The sequence below is a fragment of the Nuphar pumila genome, chromosome 3, assembly GCF_984573655.1.
Source record: "Nuphar pumila chromosome 3, dmNupPumi1.hap1.1, whole genome shotgun sequence".
Lineage (NCBI taxonomy): Eukaryota > Viridiplantae > Streptophyta > Magnoliopsida > Nymphaeales > Nymphaeaceae > Nuphar > Nuphar pumila.
Window position 1 is genome coordinate 124,862,470 of NC_143251.1, and position 24,549 is coordinate 124,887,018.

The 24,549-nt window shown below is 39.8% G+C and overlaps 1 protein-coding gene across 1 annotated transcript; it reads right to left on the reverse strand.

Annotated features, from left to right (window-relative positions):
• Positions 1-12,309: 12,309 nt before the first annotated feature.
• LOC149843627 (phospholipase A1-II 1-like) lies at positions 12,310-15,589 on the reverse strand. Its single transcript, XM_089999971.1, has 2 exons — positions 14,937-15,589; positions 12,310-13,258 (listed from the first exon to the last, which is right to left on the reverse strand). The coding sequence occupies exons 1-2, from the start codon at positions 15,525-15,527 to the stop codon at positions 12,641-12,643; spliced, it is 1,209 nt and encodes a 402-aa protein (XP_089856097.1). The 5' UTR covers positions 15,528-15,589; the 3' UTR covers positions 12,310-12,640.
• Between the last annotated feature and the right edge of the window lie 8,960 nt (positions 15,590-24,549).

Consider the following 24,549-nt stretch of genomic DNA (forward strand, 5'->3'; position numbering starts at 1 on the left):
CAGTTTATACCGGGTCCGACCTGAGTCCGGTTTATACCGGGTCCAACCCGGATCAAGATAACCCCGGGTCTGACCCGGATCCGGTTACAGTCGGGTTTCGACCCGGATCCAGTAGAGTCCAGGCACTATTTGGCCCGAACCGGATCAGGGACTGATTTGGCCCCCTTCCGGGACCGGTTCAGAGTCGTTTTTGACCGGTTCCTTTCAGTTTCTCACCGGTTTCGAGATGCTAAGACCCTGTTTTCTTAAATATAAGAAAATATAGGGATTTTGGCATACGATTATAGGGTTTTTATGAACTTTTGTTCATACTTGACTCGGTTCATAAGGTTCAGAACCGGTTCAGACCCTTGGATGACCGGTTTGGGGATGTTTCAGACCGGTTCAGAGTGCTTTAAGACCGATTCGTGAAACATATGACAGGTTCATTCAGTTTTAGAACCATTTCGAGAGTCATATGTCTGGTCCATTCGGTTTACGGACTATTTTAAAATATTATTTTGTATATAATATTGGCATTAAGGATAGTCAGATAACTTAGTGTATTCATGTCACCAAAGTGACTGAATACACGTATGTTGTCAAAATATTGTACTATCATATGGTTTTAGTCAATATTACTGTTGTACTTATATTCATGAAACAATAAACGACCCAAAGGTAGTTTTATCTTGTTTAGAATTTAAGTAGGGTAGAATAAGGTAAATGTGTCGAGATACATCACACATGAGTATCCAAAGGTACCTTGTGTTGATGGTCTAACTTCACAAGAACCTTAGTTTTATCGAATATGGTCGGTAGGCGAAGTGGTTTCGCGTGTCGAAGCTCTTACCAAAGTAGGACTCTGATGACCTCCTTCACTCGCCTGGAAATAAGCATATCAATAGCCTTTTATTCTTTTGCTTTTTCCATTAAAGTTTTAGTCTCGTACGAATGCTTCTTGATACGTGTTTTTTGTCATGCAGTTTCTAGTTCTGTGATTTTAGATGGCTCTAGCTTTATACCTTTTCTAGATGAATCTAATTTTAGTGACTGGAAAGAAACTGTTCTTTTTACATTAGAGTATATGGATCTAGATCTGACCCTAAGGATAGATGAACCCGCTACCTTAACTGATCAGAGCACTGCTGATCAAAAGATTGCTTTTGAGAAGTGGGAGCGCTCGAATAGACTTAGCTTGTTGCTTTTGCAATCTAAAGTAGCTAAGAACATTCGAAGTGCTATCCCACAATGCAGAACAGTGAGGAAATTCATGAATGCCATTGAGGCACAATTTGTGAGTTCAAACAAGGCCAGAGCCAGTACCCTGATGTCAAAACTCATATCTATGAAATATACTAGAGGGAAAAACATTCGTCAGCATATTTTGGAGATGAGGAACATAGCATCTCAGCTGAATGACATGAAGCTCACCATCTCTGATTCTTTCCTAGTGCATTTAGTCCTAACATCCTTACCCTTGGAATACGGACCTTTCAAAATCTCGTACAACACACATAATGATGAATGAACATTTAATGAACTCATGTCCAAGTGTGTTGAAGAAGAAGAGAGGATGAAAGGTGAGAAGGTGCAAAGTGCACATATGGCTTCTCATATGTCCAAGGTAGGACCAAGGAAAAATGCATTTAAGAGAAATGCTAGGAAGAAGCCAATTGAGGATAAGTCATCCCAAGACAAGCAATCCAACTCTGCTCCCATAAAGTGCTTCTTTTGCAAGAAGAAGGGACACATGAAGTTAGATTGCATAAAGTACAAGAAGTGGTTGGAAAAGAGAGGTAATTTGTCATTAGTTTCTCATGAATGTAATTTATTACATATTCTTGAAAATAGCTGGTGGATTAATTCTTGTGCTACTGTTCATATTTTCAACTGTCTATAGTTGTTTCTGAAAAGAAGAAAACCAACAATGCATGAGAAAAATATCTATTCGGAAAACAAGATGCGTTCACATGTGAAGGGTGTTGAAACCTGCAGGATTACTTCGGATACAGGCGTAGTTTTAGATCTTCATAATGTCTTTTATATTCCATCGTATAGTAGACACTTAATTTAAATTTCAAAGTTGGATAAATTTGGATATTGTTTTAAGTTTGAAAATTCCAAATTATTCATATTCAAAAATTCAATTGAAATTGGTTCTGCATCAGTTTATGATGGTCTATATAGATTGAATGCGAAGATCCAAACTCAAAAGTCTTTGACTTCTGAATACGCATTAGTTGGAAATAAACGTAGCATGACGAATGATAAATCTTACATGCTTTGGCATCAAAGGTTGGGTCATATCTCTGAAAAGAGAATAAAGAGACTTGTAAATGAAGGAATCTTGCAATCTCTAGATTTTACTAACAATGACCCATGTGTTGATTGCATAAAAACTAAGCATACAAACACATATAAAGAGGGTGTCAAACGCATTAGTGAGATATTAGAAATAGTCCATACGGATGTATGTAGATCGTTTTCCCCCTGTTACACAGGCGAAAAATATTTCATCACCTTTATTGATGATTATTCACGGTATATGTATCTCTACTTGATTTTTGAAAAATCTGATGTTTTTCAGATGTTTAAAGAATTTAAGAAAGAAGTAGAGAAACAAACCGATAAAGTTATTAATATAGTCAGGTCTGATAGAGGTGGCAAATATTATGGTAGGTTTACTGAGATGGGGCAAAGGGAAGGACCATTAGAGTGATTTCTTAAAGAGGAAGGCATTATGACTCAATATATCATGCCTGGTAGTGCCTATCAGAATGATGTAGCTGAAAGGAGAAATCGTACGCTTAAGGAAATGGTCAGAGCTATGTTGAATTATTCAACACTTCCCATAAAGTTGTGGGGTGAAGCCTTAAGGACTGCTGTGCATATTCTGAATAAAGTTCCTACGAAATCTGTGCCTAAAATTCCTTATGAGCTGTGGACAGATAGGAAACCATCACTGTCTTATATGCACATATGGGAATGTCCTGCAGAGGCTAAACTGTATAACCCTCATATTAAAGCCTTTGATCCAAGAACAATCAGTGGATATTTTATTGGTTATCCAGAAAGATCAAAAGGGTACATGTTTGATTGCCCATCTCATTCACCACAGATTGTTGAAACGGATAAAGCTAAATTCCTAAAAAATGGTTCAGTAGGATTAAGTGCACTTGAAAGCCTTGGTTTTGAGGAAGTACAGGATCCAGTTTCGTCACCTGTTAAAGAAAACATCGAAAGATACCACATCGTTATTCCTAATGATGGTGTGGTTGATCATTCGATTGTTAATACACAAATCCAAAGTGAACCTATTGTGGACAATGCGGAAGAGCACGAACATAATGATCAGGTTCAATCTGAGCCTGAGGAACGACCTGTTTGGAGATCCACAAGGATTAGGAGATCTGCCATACATCCTGATTATGTGATGTACCTTCAAGAGCCTGGTGATTTCATAGATATGGATGATGATCCGTTGACTTTGATGGAAGCTGTTGAAAGCAAACAATCTTCGCACTGGATAGAAGCCATGAAAGAAGAGTTAAACTCTATGGCTAAAAATCAAGTGTGGGATATTGTCATGTTACCTAAAGAAGTAAAGCCCGTAGGGTGTAAATGGGTCTTTAAGACCAAGAAGGTCTCCAAAGGTAACATAGAGAGACATAAAACAAGATTGGTTGCTAAAGGATTCACCCTGATGAAGGGCATTGACTATAATGAGATATTTTCTCCTGTCTCAACTAAGGAGTCAATGAGAATAATTTCGGCCCTCGTAGCTCATTATGACTTAGAGCTACATCAGATGGATATGAAAACAGCGTTCCTCAACGGAGATCTGAATGAAGAGGTATACATGAAACAACATCTTGGTTTCTCTGAAAATGATCGTTTGGTTTACAAGCTTAACAAATCAATATATGGACTTAAACAAGCCTCCCGATAGTGGTATATTAAATTTTCTCAAGTCATTGTGACTTTCGGGTTTACAGAAAACATTATTGATCAATGTATATACCTTAAGGAAAATGAGAGTAAGTTTATTATATTGATGTTGTATGTGGATGACATTTTAATGCAACCAACGATATAAAGTTGCTTTCAGAGACAAAACAATTTCTTGCATCACATTTTGATATGAAAGATATGGGTGAGGCTGCTTATGTTCTTGGCATAGAGATTCATCGAGACAGAGCAAAAGGTGTTTTAGGCCTCTCCCAGAGATCCTATAGCGATATGGGATGGAGAATTGTTCTCCTAGTTCTACACCCATATTAAAAGCTGACAAGCTGAGCCTAAAGGATTGTCCACAAAACGATATTGACAAAGCACAGATGTGTGCTTATCCATATGCATCAGTTGTTGGCAGCTTGCAGTACGCGCAGACATGTTCTAGTCTAGATATTTCTTTTGCAGTAGGGGTACTTGGCAGATTTTAGTCTAACCCAGGTTTACCCCATTGGAAGGCTGCCAAGAAAGTCTTGCGGTACTTGAAAGGGACAAAAGACTATATGTTAACGTATCATAAAGTTGATCACCTCGAGGTCATTGGCTACTCAGATGCGGATTTAGGAGGATGCCTTGATAGTAGAAAGTCTACTACTGGGTACGTCTTCTTAGTTGCTGGGGGAGCGATCTCTTGAAGGAGTGGAAAGCAGACGACCATTGCTGCCCACACCATGGAGGCAGAATTCATAGCATTGTACGAGACTACATCGCAGACTATATGGTTAAAGAACTTCATATCACAGTTAAAGGTGGTCGATTCCATTGGGAAGCCACTAAAGGTCTACTGTGATAATGAAGCTGCAGTGTCCTTTTCGAACAACAACAAAAGTACTACGTTATGCAAGCATATGAAGTTGAAGTATTTTGTTGTTAAAGAAATGACAGAGAATTATTTAGTGCATATTGTCAATATTGGTACCAAAGAGATGATCGCTGATCCTCTTACTAAAGGGCTAGCACCAGGATTATATTCCGAACATATAATGAGGATGAGATTGTTAAACTCTTTTTTGACATATGCATATAAATAAAGTGATCACTTTCAGTCTTTTGATTCTCATTATGGTTGTTGTCAATCTCCTAAGGATTAGAGATTCAACTAAGGACCTTTAGAATAGAATAAAAAGGTCATTCTATTCATCAAGTTATTCCCATAAGGTTTTCTGGTTAAAGGGTTTATCGTCGAAACAAGTGGGAGAATGTTGGGATAAACCAGCACGTTGGTGGTGGTTACCCACGATGTGGGTAACGCTCCCCATAACGATGCTCCTTCCGTTAAACCCATTACCGAATAAAAGGGAAACAGTTGCTTAAACCATTTCCATTCAGTGATTATAAAGACTGGGTATCACGAGCGACCCAGGCCAAGTGTGAAGAAGGGAAATACAGGTCTACTCACCGACTGCATCCAGAAGCCTGGGCTCGTGGATGGCAGTAGTTCGGCTGAGCAGAGCGGATTCCGGCGACCTCCCTTTTTCGGTAACCACCGCAACTCAGCAATGGCCGCCTCAGGTACGCTGTTTGTTTTTCTGTTTTTATGCAGGGTCACCGCCACACAGGGAAGCCGATTGTGGCTTCGCCGAAAAACCCCCAGCCGACCCATCACAATAAGCTTGAAGTTCAAATCCTATTATTTTCAGCTTTGCCCTTGAATATTACTATTTTTAAGAGATAAAGCAAATGTTGCTTGAGGGCACGTTTGCTTGCATGTCATATGATTCAAAATCACATGCTACTAGTGTCTCAGCTTGTTTCCCAACCCTATTTCCAACGGAGACTGTGGACGTTGAATATAGCTGACTGCTCTTACAGGAATAAGGACATTATGTTCACATTTATATATTTTCAAATGTATATTTACATTTGCAAATAATCTATATTTTAATTATTAAAAAAATCCCAAGTCATCAAAGTTGATCCATCGAGTAGTGAGTTGCTGGTCAACCGAGTTTCGCCCGATTTTTGGTGTTTGCCAACCTGCAGAAACAGAGTAACACTTTCATGCCCGATCTTATCAATTGGCCACCAACAGTATCCTGATGAGAAATGATAAGTTTTAGGTCAATTCAGATGGCTTAATATTCTTAGATCAGTGGCTTTTCTTGGGCCCATCCATGTAATATGATGCTATTTACCTATATTATAGAGTCGTGCATGACACTAGTGCAATAATATAATCTTTTTGAGTGGCGTCGTATGAAGGGCAACCAACATTGCATAAAAAAAAGTGTGTCATGTTGATGGGCACACAGTGCAGGAATATGAACCACTCATCCCTATCTTCATACCCTCGTGTCATAATCATGCCCTCTTGTGGGATTTCATTGGTGGATGTTTTTAACAAATCTGACTCAGTGATCTAATACGCGAAGGATTCATGTGGAAGACCCAGAATGATTTTCTTTGTTGGTTCATATCGCCGACCCCAATTGTTTTGGGATGAAGGCGTAGTTGTAGTTGTAGTTGTAGTTGTTGACCCAGTGATCTAATAATAGCCTGTTTGGAATGGGTAGCTGGGATGGGCGTTTATGGAGTTTATGCATTTGCTGAAGTGGCAGCTGCTTTGCCAAATCCATCCTTTAGTGTAAATACAAAAGAGAAAGGGCCTCACTTCCCATCCCAAATGCATAAACGCCCATCCTAACACCCAGATTCCAAACAGGACCACCACGAGGATTTGACCAAGATTTTGCCTGGAGAACACCAAATGCATAAACGCTCATCCCAGCATCGAGATTCCAAACATGCCCTAAAGGTCGGTGTCTTAGTTTCCATAACATGACCCATGACAGCATTGTTTTCAATGATTAAAAGCTCAACATTTACAAAGAACACTAAAACATTTTGTTTTTCAAAAAAAAAAAAAAACGTAACTGCTACATTTGGAAAATTTTCAAAAAGGCACCTAAGGTTTGAAAAAGTTAAAAAACGACCTAAAAAATATCATGGTTAATTAACTAAAAAGGCACGAGAGTTCACTATTATCATTTTATCCTCAACATCATATTTTAAAAAATGCACCTACAAAAGAGGGAAAAGGAGTCTTTAAATGGTTAACTAGTTAATTAACTCTCTTAACTCATCTTGAGTTAGTGATAGCTTAGGTTAAATGGATGAAAGTTTGTTTTTTATTAACAGTGCAAAAATTTAGGTGCCTTTTTAAAAAATTTTAAAACTTAGTTATGAACGCCCAAACTTTAGGTGTATTTTTGAAAATTTTCCAGTCAATTGTTCAACAAAACAACTTGCAACAAAAAGATCTCACAACGGGTATGACATCAGGGTATGAAGAGAGAGATGAGTGGATCAAGATAGGGATGAGTGGATCTCGTAATGGAATTGAAGGGCCCCTGTACTGAATTGCACGTGTGGCTTTGCCAAGAATTCTGTACATTTTTTTATGCAGTGTGTTGATCTGCTCTTTTTTTTTTTCTTAGCTGGGCTGGTTGTCATAGTGACAAATAATTTTAAAATAATATGGTAGCTTTTTTACACTTTTTATTTTACATATTTAATTTACGCAGTTGCTTGAGGACCAGCACTTTGTATTCTTGGAGACACACCTAAACCTTTTTCTTTTATCTTGTATTTGAAAAAGGTAACCCAATTAATCAGTACATGACTACGAGATAGAGAAGTTAATTACAAAATTAATCTCCATCAAAACTTAGAAACTTGCCAGAAACCAGACCATAAGAGCTACACTTTTTTTTGGTAGGGGTGACTGATGAACATCACCAAGTTGAAGGGATGTCATAAATTCAAACTCAAGAAAGACGTTTCTTGCGGCAAGGTTTTTTATTTTGATGACAAGGAACCCTTGCAGACACAAGAGAAAACCCCGGATGTCGCCCCATGACCACTAGGGATGCACAACGAGCCCGAGCGACTCACCCCATAAATGAGCCAGCCTCGACCTAACCAAGCTTGATCGGCCTACCAAGCTCGATGAGGCTCGACTTGTAGAGAGGTGTTGCGTGTTCTCTCCGGAACACACACTGTAGCTATAATGCGTGTTCTGAGGGGGAACATATAACCTGCCCCCGACTCATATTATATTTTATATAATATATTAATTAAAAAATAATATCACCCCCGGCCTCGACCCCAGCCGCTTCAAGCCCCCTACCCTACTTCGACTCTCGAGCCCCTTCCCTCTCTCTCGTCTCTCGGAGCTTCTCCCTCTATCGGTTTCCATCTTCCCAGTAAATGTGTTCTGTGCGAGGCGGCCGAAGAATCTGTGTTTCACTTTTTCTGAGAGTGCTATGTTTTTCAAAACCTCTTTAATTAAGGTTACCTGGAATAAACTTGTCATTAACGTGCACCAAAAGTCGTTCGTTGTAGACCTTTTGTGGGGCCCTCAGCCAGTTCGCAGTTATAAGCACTGACAGATTATTTGGAGAACGCGACTTCTCTCGTCCTGGTGGGCTGTTTGGATGACTCGCAATAATGCCATTTTTGGGCAAGTTTCGACAGTTTTCAATAAATTAGTGAATTGTATTTTGGCGGATGTGTATGCCATTTTGCGCATTATCATCCCCGATCTTCAGCGCTTTCTGTCACCCTGGACCCCCTCCTGAACCAGGTTGATCTAGCTTGGTTTTTGTTTCTTTTTGTTCTTAGTTTTGTTTTTGTGCTCACGACCTGTCTGGGGCCTGTTTTGCGTTGCCGCCGAGTTCAATGTTTGTTGACCCTTTTAGTAATGTTGATGTTTATAGTTCGGCCCTCTCTCTGAGCTTCCCTCTTTCTCTCTCTCCCCCATCTTTTTAAGCTATCGGAGCTGAAGGACAAGTGCCGGAGCCTCTTCTTCAAGGCGGGGAGGGAGGGTGTCTGTAGGACTAGGCACACCAATGACTTTAGGTACGACCCCCTCAGCTATGTCCTCAACATCGACGATGAGACATCACCTGACGAGAAGTCCCGTCTCCACGATTTCTCGGGGAGGTTCATGCTCGCTCCCCCTCGAGTGAACCATAGCCGGACCGACGATAGGTCGATGGTACCGGTGTCGGTGTCTAGGGAGATCATTTGGGTGATAAAAAAATGGTTTTGTTTTTGGGGTGCTGGCTTTCTTTGAGGATATTGAAGAATTTAGGGGTATGTTCTTTGTTATGTGTATGTATATATGGAATGATGATTACTGTTTCTCTTTTGCCCGGTTTATAAAGATGAAAACTAGGGAGGAGAAACTGTATTTCTATTGGTTGAGCAATTTTCAGATCTCTCTCAATGAGTTGTGTTGTGTATATCTTTTTTCAGTTACTTCTAGAAAGATTATCTGAACTACCAACACAGATTTTTTTAAAAAATCTGCCAGTTATGTGAAAGCTAAAGGAAGAGGTATGAATGGATTTACACATAAAAGTGGTAGCTGGTGGAAAAAATTGAGGCTCACTTGTTGCCATCATGACACTTTTCCACCATGAACGGTGGGAAAAGGATTACATAAGATTGTCAGCTCAACACTTTCCCATGTAAGTTGCATGAAACAAACAAGTGTAATGCAGTTCGAGTATGAAAAATGGGTGTTCAGCTCTGTTTGGCTAGTGTAGGCTCCTTGAGACGAACATATGTATAATTAAGTGTTTACTGTGCAGGATATTTGCAAAAGAAATGCCTTCATCCTTCATCCTGAAGATCAGGCGTGCTGCACCAGATCACCTTCCATCTGCTGTTGGGCCCCACAGCTAACAGGCTGCATCCCAAACATGGATGATGATCAGTTACAGCAGTACACTAAACGTGTGCATTCACATTACCTGACCTTCACACAGGATATGACTTAAATTATGGAGCAAAAAATTATTCTCTTCAACTTTTAAATGCACCCTTCAAGTGAAGGCATTGGAAAATCTTCTCAGGCCCAAAGCATCGACTATAGAATATAAATCAGTTTAAAAAATCACACCTGGGTCACCATTAAATTTTAAAATAAATATGGTATGAGCCATGAAATTATTTTCAAATGAATACCAAAAAAAAAAAGAAAAAGAAAAAGAGAGGAATAAGTCAAACAAAATTTCGTATTTATGTTTTGCAAGATAACTTCCATGAAGTGATAAGGATGTTCCTTGCCCCAGCTTGCCCATCAGGATAACTTAACAAATAAAAAGCATAAACAGTACAATAAGTAATTAAAGCAAAGGATATGACTGTAGATCAGTCAATAATTTTTTAATTCCGAAGCCCGTAGTTTCTCTTTTAGTCATTGGAGGAAATTTCAATCTTTAAATTTTCATTTGAATTTGTGGAGTAATTTATGGAACTAGTAATTTGGAGGTAGGGATGGCAGTGGACTAGGGTGGGAGCGGGAGTGGGAGCAGGAGACAAGGTCTTCACCCTCGCCCCGTCTCAAAATCTGGACCTCCATCCCTGCCTCCATCCTTTCATGGGTTTGGATTTTAACCTCCATCCCTGCCTCCATTCTTGCATGGGTTTGGATTTTAACCTCCATCCCCTCCTCCATTACCGTTTCATATCCTCCATCCCCGTTTCAAACGGGTTACGGGGCAAGGTGGAGCGGCGCATGGGGCGGGCCGGGGGAAAGCTTAAGTCCATCCCTGCCTCCATTCCCTCATGAGTTTTGATTTTAACCTCCTTCTCCGTTTCATGTCCTCCATCCCTGGTCCAAACAGTGTGAGGCAGGGTGGGGCCCGTTTCCCCCTGTTCCACTGCCATCCCTATTTGGAGGTACACCTGGGTTGGGTTTCTGGTTATGGCTTTCAAAGACTTGGGTTTGTACGTGATCTAATCTAATGATAATAGTAGCCAAACAAGTTTAAAACAGCAAAATCACGGCAGCCAAATTGCACGAGAAATTGAAAGTTACTTTTAAGGGAAACATATCTACAACGTAAACGCAAAATGAAAAAGTTATTTGTAAGAAGAAATAAAAATAGAAAATACTAAAAATAAATTCATTATGTTTTATTGAAAATAACGTGACATTTTGGAGGTTTAAAATGGCCCTAGAATATTCAAACAATATTTGTTGAAAATACCTTCGATAATTGTTACATTGAAAACAACTAATTAATGGGTACCATCTGGTTTGGATGTTTATGCACCGGATCATAGTCTGTGCCAAGATTTTGAAACTTTATATGAACGTTTTTAAACATAAAGTGTTTTAAACATAGAAAGATATGAACCCATTTGGGCAGGAAAGTTGTTTTTAGCATTGTGGATTTCACCGTATATTTCATATATTTCTGGTAGACATATTTGTTTTACCCTTTATAGGAAAGATGCCTTATTCCTATGAAAAAGAGTCTTTTTCATGAGAAAGTGCATGAAATAAGCACCTCTGTCCGAGGGAGTTGACGCATTTAAAAAAGTGGTTGTTGCCAAATTATAATATGTAAGTTAGCTACCAAATCCATTCTTTAGTGCAAATATAAAGGGGGAGACAATCTCACTTCCTCTCCCAATTTCATAAACTCCCGTCCCAGCTCCCAGTTTTCAAACACCCACCGCCAAGGTAGTTTGACCGTGTATCTACCAAATGCATAAACTTCCATCCCAGCTGCCAGTTTCGAAATATAACCTAAAATACACAAACTGAGAGCCCATTTAGAATACCATGCAACTTAAAGAGCGGATCAAGTGCAATCACATTGCACAAAAAATCGTGCTGCCCCACCTCATCTTGCAACAGATGTCCAGTACTGTTCCAAGGCCCCCACCTATTAACAGCAGCAACAGTCTAAAACATTCAAAAACTATCAAGGAGAGCAACGGTCTAGAAAATTCTGAATTGGAAAAGAATTCCAAGTGCTACCAATGAGGAAAGGAATTAAAACCATATCGTCACCAAGAAGGGAAAGGTTGCTGTTGTGGTAGTATAGGTAAATTGGACTCGGCTGATAAAATGGAATCGAGTAAATCTATCTCATGCAGCCCTAATTATTAATAGGGTTGGGCATCGGGCAGGGCCCCGCGCCCGCTTAGAGCTTGGCTCACTGGGCTTTAAGTGCGGCCCTGTTTTTAAGAGCATCTCATGGCCCGGCCCATTGGCCCAACGGGCCAATGTCTGGCTCAGCCCAAATCCATTTGTAAATAGTAATAATTAATAAGTTTCCAGCTTCCCATGCACTCAATTAATTATCTTTCTAGTTTTTTTATAAAATTAATGTGATTAATTACATAAATAGTAATACTTTTTAAAATTTTATATTATTAAAAAATTAATAAATAACTCAAGCCCATCAAACCGGCCAACATACCCCGTTGTCCACCCCTACTAATCATCTACTGGTAAGTTAAGAAGGTATGGCCAGCCCAAGCAAATACTATCATATGATGGACGTTATGTAAACTGAACCAGTAAAAAGGATGTCTATATATTTGTAATGCTGGAGACAGAAGTTGGCCACACTTGGCTTGATACAAAAGCAAGAATAATAAAAAGAAAACACTCTCTCGATCATTCACATTGCATTGCAGCAGGGAATGAGGGTGGGAGCTGTTACAAATGTCCACCATATATATATATATATATATATATATAGGGTGATGCTTAATCACCTATTATTATCATTTTACTACACACAGATTATTAAGTTCCTCGACTTGCACAAGTACATTTTTTATTAACACACCATTAAAGTCTTATATATTTAAGTCATGGACCGACCATTTTGAATGCTCATGGGCTGCGATCAACCTCATGGTCCATCAAGCGCCAACGCCCATCTGACCCCTGAACCATTCCTTTGTTCTTCTCAACCTTCCATGAGACAGGCACAAGATGCTCATCTTTCAACGCATCCATGTACTTATTAACCAACGCAATGTCACGATCAACTTCAAGCTTGAACTTGTTGCTGTTCTTCCCTTGTGTCCCTGCAACACCATGAAGGTATGCTTCCAAGCTATGCCAAGAAGTGAAGTTGCCAGGACGCTTGAGGTAACCTGATTTTCTTGTATCCATTGATAGCTCTACACCAACATCTTCATACCCTAGCAAGGGGTAGGTTGGGACTATGTCGGGCACATTCTTCACTCGCAGCAATCTGAGATCTTCGCCACTAGCCCGGTCGAACACTTGGCGGAATGAATCGTTCCCGACTCGCGGGCTCGCGAAGACGATGGCTGTTACTGGGAAGTGTTTTTCCTGGTTGTTTCTTGGCTTGTTCACACCATTGGCAACAATGTCTAGAGCATTGAGTGTGCCTATGGCAGCACCTAGGCTGTGGCCTGTCACTGTGATGCTCACGTCTTCGTCTTCGTATAGTTCCACCAGTCTCCTGACCTCGCTTAGGACCTAAAAAGAAGCGCATCGTCAGCATGATTTCCTTAAGGGGGTGAACACTTATATAAGTGTTCTGCTCAACTAGTCTCACTCTATAAAAAACAAATTGGTTCTTCTCATCCCCTATGTCATCCCTATCTTCATACCTTTTGGATTTTATTGATGCAAGTTATTTTGAACAATAGGACTCCATAGATGAAGTGAAAATCAACATTTAAGTCAGCTGAAATCCGACCTGTAAGCAGGATTCTTTTGGTAATTCAAAAACCAGTGGTTGACAAAAACACAAAGCTTTGTGATTAAAAAAAATTATATATTTTTTTTCGTTTGAAAAAAATGTGATCCAAGTGTCAATTCTTATTAAATCAACCACACTGAACCCATCTATAAGGTCAATCTATAAGGTCAGATATGATCAAAAGAACTTGCATCATAAGATTTAAGAGGGATATAAAGATGGGGGATGCCATAGAGGATGAGTGGAACTGAACTCCTATACCCCCCTTCTTAAAAGGCTGAAGAAGACTTAACACTTATGTAAGTGTTTCGCCCTCAACACACAACCGCACTTAAAAAATATTGATATGCATAGTTTGTGACCATGCTCACGTCCCAAATATCTTGTTGGCTGGGCATATAATCCTAGAGATAGAGCATAATTAGTAAACAAGCAGAAATTTTGATAAAATGAAAATCTTGAATCCCAGGGGAAGACAAGTGCAAAATCAAAGGTTTCTTTCCTAGTAGGTTTCAGAATTTGCTCAAAATCCTAGGCGGGAGCTCTAATCCACAAGCAATGTTGTCAGAATCAATTTGGGATCTGAATAGATTTTGAAAACAATTAATAGAATCAGCTGATTTGGATTCAAACCGAATTCAATTGGAAATGATCGTATTTTACTGACAGATGACACACATCATTAAAAATAAAAAACAATAAAAAAAATTAGAAAAATTAAGCCCCCTTAAAGATATTTAAAAAAAAATTAAAATATTAAACCAAAATGGTCCTTTGTAAAATCGATTTTTAGCCAATTTGGTACGTATCAAACATGTGATCTGCATAATCTGTTTAGTGAAGATCAGTGTACCACCTTGAGTGCAAGATTTTCCAGTGATTTGAAAAACAACAGCGGTAAAAACACTAAAATGCCCCAAAGGGGTTTGGCATAGTGGGATGGGGGCCTAGGTAGAGCGAGCGCCGCTAGGTCTCAGATCCTGTGGCGGTTTCCCATGTAAATATAAAAAAAAAACAAAAATTTTGATGTAGAAAAAGTTTTTTTTTAGATTTCTGTCAAATGACCATTCCCAATCCATCTATGGGTCAGATTTAATCAAAATAACTTGTAAGAATATGATCTGGATCTAGTTCCACAGTGATGTCTAATTGACTGGTTTGATTCACATGAGCGTCCCCCTCTACACAAGTTGATGCCCAGGATAGGCCGTGGGGGCGGGGTCCTAGCCTCAGAGTTTTATATACCACTGGCACGTTGACCTTAGGTATGACAGGCTGAGCAAGTACAACCAGGTCTTCTTGCTGGGTGTAATCTGGGTTATAAAAACAAAGTTTTGTACGTTTGCTCGGACGTGAACACGATCAAATGCATTGATATGATGATGGTGAAAAAGGGTTTATGCTTTAAGAATCAAGAAACAGATGATGGTGATGATGGTATCAAGGGTTTACCTGCTCTCTAGCGCTTTGGTCGTTGAAGTGAGATCTAGGGTCATTAGAAGTGTAGATAGACAACCAACCCTGATGAACATTAACCTCTTCACCCTCATGCAGAAGAGGCTTCAACAGTTTTGAGGCCGACTCCAAGATGAACTGAAAGTCAGTCATCCACTCCAACACATTCTCGGTGCCTCTCCAAGCAACCACAATCTCCCTCCGACCCAACTCTACCTTTCCGGCATCAGTTGCGACGGCGACATAGCCCAACCAGTTGGATTCGCGGTTCCACGCTTCCCTTGACAAAGGTTTGATCAACAAGCTACTTGGGAGAAGGATGCTTGACGTCCCATACACAAACTTAGTGACCTCATACATTGTTGATGCACTGGGTAGGCCAACCTTGGCAAGGAGATCGTGCTTGGCATACCGACAATCGCCGGCGAATCGAGAAGCACGCTCCTTGATGAAGGCGTCGTAGGTTGCCTGAGCAAGCTCGCCATAATGGATGATCGATCGGCGAAGGTCAGTGTCTAGGGGATCAAGCAAGTTTTTCCAATAACTACTACCTTGGAGGATCCTCCAATTGTGTGCTGTCCTAAACATGATGGAATGCACTTGTTTTCTCGTCTCACTTTAAAAGAAAGAAGAGCTATGTTTTATACTCAACAAGGTACTCCTATAGGTTATTTATAGTGTCAGAAGAAAATTGGTGTTGAATACATTCCCTGCAACAAGGGATGAAAGCTTCAAAGGTGGGGACTGAGAAAGATTGGCACGCTGCCATATGACCGAGACAGATCAGGTGATTTGATTCATTCGCCACCATTCACTGTGCAAACAGTGGCATCCACCAAAAGTGCTGATTAATCATTTCACAATGGATGGTGGTGATTTCAAAACAAAAAAATTTGTGCTTTGTCGAATCACTTGATCTGGCCTTCATATGACGACCTAGACCCAAGCAGATAAAATCCCTTGGCCGCCCCCTTTGACCACCAAGGAGCCCACTGCCTCAGCCCTAAGAAAAAGGAAAGCGACGTGTACATATGATGGCTGGTGCTGATTCAAATACAGTAACTTGTGGAAATTTGCTTTCATTAAATATGACATTTGACGAGGAAGTTTCGTCCGCATGCATGCTTCAATTTTACCAAAAAATGATGATCATATCCTATGACATATGCTGCTGCACAACATTTGTCAATCCTAGCCCTCCAACTAAATGCATCATGTCCGTCTACATTCTCACCCTTTTTTACAGAGGCTCATAGGTGCCACAGAATGCTTTCAGTATGACAGTGTGATGCACATAAACACCAGACGAGGTCGCTCGAGTGGCAGTGGGCATGGAGAGAAGGTGCTGGCTTCATTTCCCTTCAAGTGTACGGACGCCTTTAATTGGTGGGCTCGGTGTTGGTAAACCCACAAGGAGATTACCACTTTGGTGAAAAACTTTGTCAACAAAAAAGAAAAAAAAATGACGTAGGATACACATGATCATACGTCATAGGATAAGATCATGTAAGTAGGTTAGTCTCTGCACATATGAAAAGATCTACAGGCACACGCATAAGTTAGCCATGCTTAACGTGTGATTCAGGAAAACCTAACTAGCACAATTAATTCTGTTTTTAAAAGAACACATTTCCATAAATCAAAGAAAAATCATTGATCCCAAAGAATGGTAGATATAAGGCACCCCTAGCTACCACCTTCTCTGCTACCAGTCATAAATATGAACAAAAACCACATATCATGTGACAGAAGGGTTTGCTATTCTACCAGATATGTCTTTTTCATTCTATTGAAAATAGGATAGTTGCTTATGACCCCCGCATCTATTCCATGCAATAATGATTCCTCTAACATTACAATTGATGCTATCCGTATATCAAATTTGTTCATGCATTGTTCTTTTCATCGCTTCTATTCTTTTATTTTTTGACAGTTAGGTATGTATGTGTCTGTGCTGCTTGCTTGCCGTGGCTAGATTTGCAAGACGTTAGTGGCGGTTCAAGATTGGAGTGCCATGACCGTGACCTCCCCTCCCCCATGCAATAATGCCAAACTTGCAGCCTCGGAAGCTACATGGAGCCACAGCAGCACCTCTTGCATGGCTAAAAGGATCGTATCCTATGACTATGATACCATGTCTCATATGTTGATTCTAACCGTCCAACCAAATGCATTTAGATGGATATAATTAGACACATCCTCATCCATTCGTACATGTAATCCTAGCCATCTAGATGCACTCGGTTGGATGGCTAGGATCAACATCTGGATACACAGTATATATCATAAGATGAAACCCTTTCTCATCATATGGCATACATATAGCCCCATATGGCTTAATGGGTCTTACAGACTTGTACTTTGTTTTTTTGAGAGAAACATAGCTTGTACATAGTTATAGTCTATGTAGATATGCCGAATACAGACTTGTACATAATTATAGCCTATGTAGACATGGCTACAGAAGTTAAAAAAAATTGAAAAAAATAATTTCGGTCATTTCTGACTGGTAACCGGCCGGAAAATGGCCAGCAAGGTACCGCTCATGCTGGGTGGTGTCAGGCAGACCATTTTCCGGCCTGCTACTAGCCGAAAATGGCTGGCCTGAGGTAGACATGAAGTGGAAGAAAGAGGGATGGGGATGGGAGGGGAGTTATGGGGGGCCTTGGGAGTAGGAAACTCGATAAACCAGTCTACCCCTCTGAAAAAACTGGGGATGACCAATTTTTTTTTAAAACCTTGAAACCAAGTTTGGTGTTATCCAAACATGCACCAAATCTGGTTTAACACCCAGGGTTTAACATTCAAAACCTGGTTTTAAACCATATTTTGGGTGTCATACAGACGTAGCCTAAACAAGTTGTAGATAGTGATGTCAAACCAAACATTTCTTTTCTCAATCAAAGTAACCATGCACGTCTTATTAGAAGGGAAGGCAAGCAGATCAGGTGATGCTGAACATGAGCGTTTTTGCTCACGCTGACATCGTGGCCATCCGATTTGCATTTTAAAAAGCCCAAAAGTCAACAAAACCACGTGGCATTCAATCAAAATGCAAACAGACCGCCACGATGTCGGCACGAGCAAAAACGCTCTCATGTTCAGCATCACCTGATCTACTTCCTATTAGAAAGGGTCTGTTATCTGCAAAATCATGTCCTCATTGGTGTTTTGGCATCCTTGCCGTCCGTTGTGATCATCGTCGCCGTTCATCGCGTAAAAAAAGCAGGACCCACAATAAATTCTCATGATGCGTCATCATCTTGACCCTCCCTGTTGCTGTTGATCTGCCTAACATTGAGCTCTCATCTGTGACAGTAAAGTATGAGGGTTACGTCTAATTAACATGATCCCCTCTCTCTTGGCTTAGGCGCAATTATTAGTCCAGTGCTAACATGAAGAATTAAGTATTTTAGGCTTGGCATGTTTACTTGGCCGCAAATGAGAATCATTCTCCCATTGCTGTGAGAAAACTATTCTCATTTGCCCCATTTCTCATGTACAAGCAAATGTGAAAACTGGGGAAGGGTGTAAGTAGCTACTAATATAATATCAGATAATTCTAGTCAGCCCTCCCCTCTACTAAAACTTAAACTTTTAGCCAATAATCTTGTCTTTTATTTATTGGTGAGTGTGACTAATTCTAAGCCATGTTCGTATAATTTAAGTTCTTTCTTCCTTTCAACTATGTCAATATTTATCGGCCTCAATGTTTTTCCTATTACATCTTTCTGCCAAAACTATGTCAGAAGGATATGGGTGAGACCCGACACGTGATATGACACGATCACACATATTTTTTAATCAACTATATTTATGATATTACATATATAAATACATTTTTTAGTGAAATATTTTATATTTAAAACTAATTAAAATGTTAAAATAATATATGTACAGCTTGTCATTGTCTATGTCATCATATCCGGCTCTGTCACAATGGACATGCAACCAAAATGGTGTGTCCCTGTGACAGCTGTCAAGAGCAAAGGGATGCAAGTCGGCCAGATCAACATTATCTGAATCATTTGATCCATATTATGCAGTATTTCTTCAGAAAAAAATGGATATTGTGGAGTATGGGTGGTCCTTTTATGAGTTGGTCTCAGACCCTGTATGTATGATCAGGTTTCATCTTCTTTATGTTTGGAAGGGATAAAATAAGTAAATCAGACCAACCAACGGGGGCTCCCTCTGTTTGGTCGAGCAGTTTGTGCAAGTCACCATGTGATGAGACGTTGAAAGTTCGAACCCCACTGGCATGAGTGGTTGAATAACTTCCTGGTTATATAGCCACCAGTAGGACTGAGTACTGAAAAGGAGCGGGGCCTTAATCCCTAAGCTTGATCATAGAAAAAAAAAACAGTTAAATCAGACGAAGCTTGAATTAGGTCGATCAATGACTCACTCATTTTTAGTTCCTGCTAGTTCTCTTGTCCTAAAGTTTAGACTGGCAGGTCAAATGAGATAGCTGAATGGTTAGGTCGCACTATCATAACTGAGGGGTTTTGTGTTCGAATTCCATGGGTTTTCCCCAACTTGCCTATGAAAAAAAAGGAAAACATTAAGACTTGCTTGAGATCTTTATTTGAACGCAAGCTACATTCAAATCTAAAACTAAAAAAGAATGAAAAAGTGCTTTTGTTGTGGAATAAGAAGCCTTCGTATCTTAATGCATGTATTTGATTTATTAGGAGCTATTAAAGCGGGATCCAATTTGTGGGTAATATGAAGCAAAGTAATAACAAGAATATTTCTATAGGAATATTTTTCACATTCCCTGGAGAGATGGTTCACTAATAGACCCAGGGATAAGTAATTCAACCAAAGATAGATAGGTTTTGAATCAGCGTAGGACATGATGACTCATATTCAACCTGTTTTCATCCTACCAAAACTTATTCTAAAAACAAATTTGAGAAAACAACGACTTGGAAAATTAAGACTAATGGGTTTTGGATCAAGACTTGACTCATATTCAACTGTTTTTGTCTTACCAAAAACTTAATTTAGTCTTGGGCTGGCTGGCTGGCTCCTCGCTGCCCTAAGACACTTACCTATCCAATCTGTTTTTCAATTGATCGCATTTGAATGAATTTACTTACATTAAAAAAAAAAATTCTAAGAAATATGCTGAAATGGATTATAGATGCTACTTAATCCATAACAAATATTTTAAATATGCATGACTTATTTTTTCTTTGTTAGATCTAGTTCTTATTGGCAACAATGAGTTTATGTTAGGGCGAGTCTTTCAAGCCACTTGTAATTATCCCTATTTGTTTATAAATTTTAGTCATGGAGTATTAGGATGCCAAAGTGTAGAATGATATTATTCCATTTTTAATTATTAATGCAGCCATTTAGCTGGAATATATAATAAAAAGTCTACACAAAAAAGATTTATGGTAAAAAAGATGGACAAGAAAGGTAAAATCCATCACATGCTTATGTAATAGTAGTTTGGCACGAGATATTGAACATAAGATTGAATATTAGTTTCATTATTGCCCTCGTAAATAAATGATGTACTAATCCAATGAAAACTATATTTTGATGTCTTAGAAGATGATTTGCGGCTATTAGAGCTTCAAGTTTTTTTTTTTTGAATGAAGAATAAATATTATTGATTCAGCACAAATCACAGAGAACGTGTGAATGTGTGTGACACACCGAGATTATACGCATAGAACAGATAGTCCAAAACAGAGCAGGACCACAACAAACAGAAAGCAGTAAAAACAAGAATAAAAACAGAAACCAGCGGCCATGAATGGCCGAAATTTGAAGGGTCAGATCTGCCTAGCCGAATAACATAGCAGAATGACAAACCAATGTGCGCGCACAATTGCCAAAAGAATGTGTGCTCACAATTGCCTACGGCCACCTTAATAAAGTTACAAAAAATATCAACCACAACTGTCCTTCCCTTGCAAATCACTGAACCTCCTTGCCACCTATAGTTATCCGTCCAATTCCAAACTCATTCTAAAGACCATATTTTCTGCAAATACAATAGAAAATTTGCCTTCTTTCTTGCAAATGACTCATAACCATTTAGTGAAGGGCGCCAAGTTAAACTTGTGGATGTCACGAATACCCAATCCCTCTAAAGCCAAGGGTTTCGAGATCTCATTCTAACCCACCAAAGCCTTCGAGTTGCCTTCTAATTTTCCATTCCAAATAAACTTTGTGAAGATCTTGATTAACCTCTTCTCAACCTTCCTTGGCATTTTAAAGATATGAATGAAATGAAGAATCATGGTAGAAATATTATGTTTTACCAAAATGATACGGCCTATCCTAGACAACATTCCGGCTGCATAAGATTGAGTTCTCGCTCTTATCCGATCTTCCACCCCGCCCCAAAAGGATTCCTTAGAGACCCCCGGGTAGAGTGGAAGGCCCAAGTAAGTCAAAGGTAAGGAGATATATGCACACTAAAAAATATGACAAGCTAGTTCTTGCTTGGACATGAGGTCATCATCATTGATAACAAGGACTTGGCTCTTTTTCCCATTCATTTTCAACCCCAAGACCTTCTTGAAGCAATGCAAAATCATCCATAACACCCACACATTAGCTTTTGTTGCCTCACTAAAAAACAATAAATCATCAACAAAGAGTAAGTGGCTGATATTGATAAGTGGGTGATATTGATAGGATTTGAAACCTTGCACCTGAGTTAATCATCACCGATAGTGCATGCATAGCAAGAATGGATAATAATGGTGAGAGAGGGTTGCCCTGCCTCAATCCTATCTTGGGTTTGAAATGTTCACTATTTTCACCATTAATGAAAACTGAAATAGAAGCAGCTTGAAGAAGGCCATCTACCCAAGCGATCCACTTTTCACCAAACTCCATGTATTTTAAACAATTTAATAAAAAAAATTCAATCAAGAGAGTCAAACGCCTTTTCAAGATCAATTTTTGATTCATGCGCCATTATGCACGACTCATGCAATGCCCGGCCGAGTATGAATGTAGTTTGAGAAGAGGAGACAAGCGAGTTGATATGAACCTTTAATCTAGAGGCCAAAGTCTTAGAAATGATTTTGAAGCATGCACCCATCAATGAGATAGGCCTAAATCTTCCAATGTCTTTCGCATTGACTTTCTTTGGAATAAGTATGTGTGCCAACCTTCCCATAATACCCAAGACCTTTGCATTAGTATGGAAATCTTTCAACAAAAGAAACAAGTCCTCCTTCACACAATCTCAATTTTTCTTAAAAAAATCAATAGGAAAGCCATCTAACCCTGAAGTTTTGCCATTGGAGAGGGACCAAACTACTTTTTTATCTCATCCATGCTGAAAATAGCTTCTAAACCAACTTGACCAACAATACCAAAGTGGGCAAAACCCATATTTGACATATCATAATTTTCCTAAACCTTGTAGGAGAAGCGAGTTTTGCAGATGCTTTTGAGAGTATATCTGAGCATTCCCAAAGCTAGCCATCATTGGCAAGATATTATTAATCCTCTGTCATGAGAAAAACGCGCATATGAAAATATTTGGTATTAGCCTCTTTCACATGCAACCAATGTGCCTTTGCCCTTTGATTCCATATAATATTTTCACGAACTCTCCGTATGCTTAACTTCTTTGCCAAAATTTATCTTGCCGTCTTCAACTCCAATGCCTCAAGTGGGTCAACCACATATTCCTCTCCCTTGTATGGATTTCAACTGATCTTTCCAATCTTTCAACTCGTGAAATTTTGTTGCATGGATTTCCTTTTCTCCACTCTATTAATTTTGCATGCACAAACGAGAGCTTAGCTATCATGCATTGTGCAGCCCATTTTGCTGAGTTCCACCATTAATTTTATCACAAAAATTTGGGGTCGTCAACCGCCACAGTTCCATACGGAATCCCACTCTTCTTAGTCCTTCAGCTCAGCCCAAGATAACCAAATTTGAGCATGATCTAAAATCGAGATAGGATTCATGGAAGCTGACGTATCATGGAGCTCTTGTAACATAGTTGAGAATATAAGAAAGTGGTCAAACTTGCGCAAAGTGGGGCCCTGCGCTTATTGGATAAAGTGAATTTTAAACCTTGCATAGGGAGGTCCGATAGGTTACCATCATTTATGAAGGAGGAGAACCGCCACACATTCCTTGTATGGCTAACAAATTTAATTATAAGAAATCTTCAACTCTTAGCAAGGCATTGAAATCACCACCCAGGCACCAATAATTCGATGTTTGTGGTACCAAGTCACCCGAAATGCTCTCCAATTGTGCCAAAAACAATTTCTTTCTGTTGGATGTGCAAGGGCGTGAGCAAAAATGAAGGCCCTTGGTTACGAAAGAATACCAAAAACAGAGAACTGGCCAATGAAGAGATTTGTTGTCCTTCCTCCAAGCCATGAGGATACCTCCCGCGCTTTTCCATGGCTGGCTTCTCTACAAAGTTACAGTTACGCCAAATGGTATTCATAATAATTTTGTCCATTGTGTTCAACTTATTTTCTTGAATGCATATGATGTCCGAGATTTTTTTGTTTGATTAGATGAGACAGAAAATTCTGTTTTTCGTACGTATATTACACATGATTACCCGCATTAATTGTGAAAACTATTGGAGCCCCTTAAGATGACCCGTATAGGTGGTCTGTTACGCTTTTCCTTCAAGTTGGTAATTGTAAGGCACGAGGATGAGGAGAGGTTCAATTTGATCGCTGCCAATACCTTCCCAAGCGTACAATCATCCTCAAATGATTGGGAAGTTTGATCAAGATCAGTGCGGCCACTCATCTCAATGCCCGCTTGAATGCATCCATGTGCTACTAGCTACACCCCCATACTAGAATTATCATCACCAAATTCCATCTCACCCAGCCTCCCCACTTCCTCTGCCATGGCTGAGACCATTCCCAACGGTGCACCTTCACGGGAACTAATTGACTCAATATCCCACTCGTCCGACCTCCCTCTAATTCCAACCCAGCCCTCACCAGTGAGTGATTGTGAAGCTCATTTGGATGGATAGGATCCAAGCATTTGATCGGACCCAAGTCTATCCAAAGATCTCGAATATGTATTGCTTGATCACCCATATTCCCTGGTTCCAGATCCATAATCATAGTTGACATTAGTGGATCTGGTTTCGGTTCCAACATTTGGACCCTCAACTGGATCTTATTTAACACCTTCTAGCTGTATTTCGGATTCAGAGCACATTTCCAGTCCCCATCAACCTGCTTCGTCCTGTAAGTAGACAATTTACATTTCTTTTCCTTCCGCTTCATACGCTTAGACTGGTACGTAGTCCAGCCACCCAGCTCTGCTTTCTCGCGAAATTCTGTGTTAACCCTTGCCGTTGTGAACAGATGCGGGTGACAGTGCTCCCGCTCAAAGCTTCACCTCAGACATTGTAGTATAGGAGGAAGGTCGTTAAGGGTTGCACACTGATGACACCACCAACCTGGTGATTCCGGTCGCAGCTTGTTTGTCACTTGCATCAGTCAGAGTGGATCCATGCTTTGCTGGTCATTGATAGATGAGGGAGCAAACCGATGGCTTGCGGCCTCACATCCTGCCAAGAGAGGCCTCCAGATTAATGCACACACCGGACTAATGAGGGGAGCCAGACCTC